Source organism: Priapulus caudatus, unplaced genomic scaffold, assembly GCF_000485595.1.
Source record: "Priapulus caudatus unplaced genomic scaffold, Priapulus_caudatus-5.0.1 Scaffold48, whole genome shotgun sequence".
Lineage (NCBI taxonomy): Eukaryota > Metazoa > Priapulida > Priapulimorpha > Priapulimorphida > Priapulidae > Priapulus > Priapulus caudatus.
The window spans coordinates 502,753-505,119 of NW_014577109.1; the positions used below are offsets into that span (position 1 = coordinate 502,753).

A 2,367-nucleotide genomic window follows, 5' to 3' on the forward strand; every position below is an offset into this window, starting at 1 on the left:
CGTCGTCGTCGTCGTCGTCGTCGTCGTCGTCGTCGTCGTCGTCGTCGTCGTCGTCGTCGTCGTCGTCGTCGTCGTCGTCGTCGTCGTCGTCGTCGTCGTCGTCGTCGTCGTCGTCGTCGTCGTCGTCGTCGTCGTCGTCGTCGTCATTATCAATATCATCACCACACTACTGTTCCTACGAACACTACGTCAACTAATACTGATTTGACTTAACTGACAGAGCACTGTCGCAGTGACAAATACTATGTAGATTGTTATTAGCTCAGCTAATAACAATCTACATAGTATTGTCACTGCGATGGCTTCACTGGGCACTGGCTAGTGGAACTTCACATTGTTTCATTTTCACCTTTTTTTATTTATTTACCGTTGTCACTGGTCGGCCGAACTACTGTTCGCAAGCTGTAGCTCTATGATGTCAGCATCACTGCTACGATTAAAGACTCATCACCATGCACCGCTGAACCTGTCTCTACCCAGACATTTCGTCGGTGTTTCGCTACACCGGTTACCATTTCTGTCGCGAGAAACCGCGCACCGATTTCACGGTAGAAAACCACGCTGAAGCCGAATATCCTTTTACTTATATATATCTCCCGGCCCGCGAATTCCATCAGATGAGGATTATTATGCCGCTGAAGATACTCGCCAATCCGCAAGAAAAAAGTAAGAGCTGCTGCAGAATTTGCAAGGAAAACCTCGGATCAAAAAAGGGAAATTGGATTGAGGCAAGAATTGGGAAACCGACGGATGATGTACCAATGATGAAACTGGGTTATCTCGTATATATAGTTGTGACGATAAACGTATTGGACAAGACTGGAATATCCGTGCAAATCGAATTGCACTTCATGCGCACGCAATAAAACTGCAATGATAACTATGATAACTACGCAGAAATTCTACACTATACATCGCAATGTAAACCGCCTATATACGTCATTGCTACTCAATTCCCTTGCAATCCTACTAGTCGCGCGGACCCATATATATACACTACAGAAATCGCAGCCAGCTAGTTCCTGTCATCAGCAGGAGGCAGTGTACTCACCACATGAGCAACAGACGAAGCAGTTGGTGTGATAGAGGTGTCCCATGGCTTGGCATGCCTGGCTCGAACCTGTCACCTTCTCTCCGCACGTGTAACACAGCCCTGCGAGAAGACAACGACAAAATCACATTAGTAACACTTCACTGTATATCATCCGCCTCTTCCTATTTTGTTATTTTCATTATACACCTGGTCTATAAGAATCCCCGCTGCTGATGATGATAATTACATTTGATGAGACTTGCATGTCTTTGCAAATACTGCGCTGATGTAATTTTCATGAGAAAATTTGTGCTGCGCGACAAATTCACCAGTGTACTCATTAGCAATACCTAATAACAATGACATCTCTGCCTCTGATAATCGTGTTATCTGCCTCATACAGCCGATAGCAGCCTAGACCTCAATAATTCACTCTATACTATCAAATTGTGCTCAAAAACGAAATTAAACAGGCGGCTGCCATACGCATGTACCTACGCACATCGAGCACCACAAGCTCATCAAGAATCTCAGCGACATGTGTGCACACAACGAGACTGTCAAACGCTGATAAAGCTCTAACCGTCACTAGTGACAGCTGAACACACCAGGCTTCTCCTCCTGATGTCACGAAGTCACCGATATGCAGCCAAACAAATAAATATATTCCTAATAGTAATCACGATTTAGTTTTTGTTTTAAACCTTTAAATGATTAACAATGCTCTATGCTGAATTATTTTCACATTTTCACATTATATCGGTTCACGTATGGAACATATATACAGACAAACACTGATGCACGGAGTTCACAAAACAGTCACTGTATGCACAGCAGCAAACCATAAGACCCTTCCTCACTGTTCTACCCCAACGTGTCGTGCTGAGTAGTGTTTGTCATATTCACTAGACTGCTTCCCTATTATAGCTCATTGACTCTTCTCCCACCAAACACATCAGCCCATCAGCGTGTGTGTGTGTGTGTGCGCACGTCCACAGTCCACAGACCCATCGTATAGTGCCATTCCCGTTCACACCCATCAGCTAGTGTCTGCTGCGAGCTTCCCGAATCATTGCAACAGCCAGTTTTAAATAATTGCGAAAACGCCAGCGGAAAATATGCATATTGTAGGCTTCCCGAAATAAACGAGCGAGACGAGATGGAATGAACTACTTGCAGGTGTGCTTGTCGGTGCTGTTTGCACAGGTGAGCACGTGGGAGGTAATCGCTCTAAATGTGTGCACAGGGATTGAGAGAGAGAGAGAGAGAGAGAGAGAGAGGAGGGAGGGAGGAGAGAGAGAGAGAGAGAGAGAGAGAGAGAGAGAGAGAGAGAG

The 2,367-nt window shown here is 45.3% G+C and overlaps 1 protein-coding gene across 1 annotated transcript in view; it reads right to left on the minus strand.

Moving 5' to 3' along the window:
- LOC106820807 (LIM domain-containing protein jub-like) overlaps positions 1-2,367 on the minus strand; it is a gene marked incomplete in the record, with an annotated part of 75,084 nt that overhangs the window by 27,633 nt on the left and 45,084 nt on the right. Inside the window, 1 exon segment of the mRNA XM_014825376.1 lies at positions 1,052-1,153. Coding sequence (XP_014680862.1) covers positions 1,052-1,153 — 102 coding nt within the window.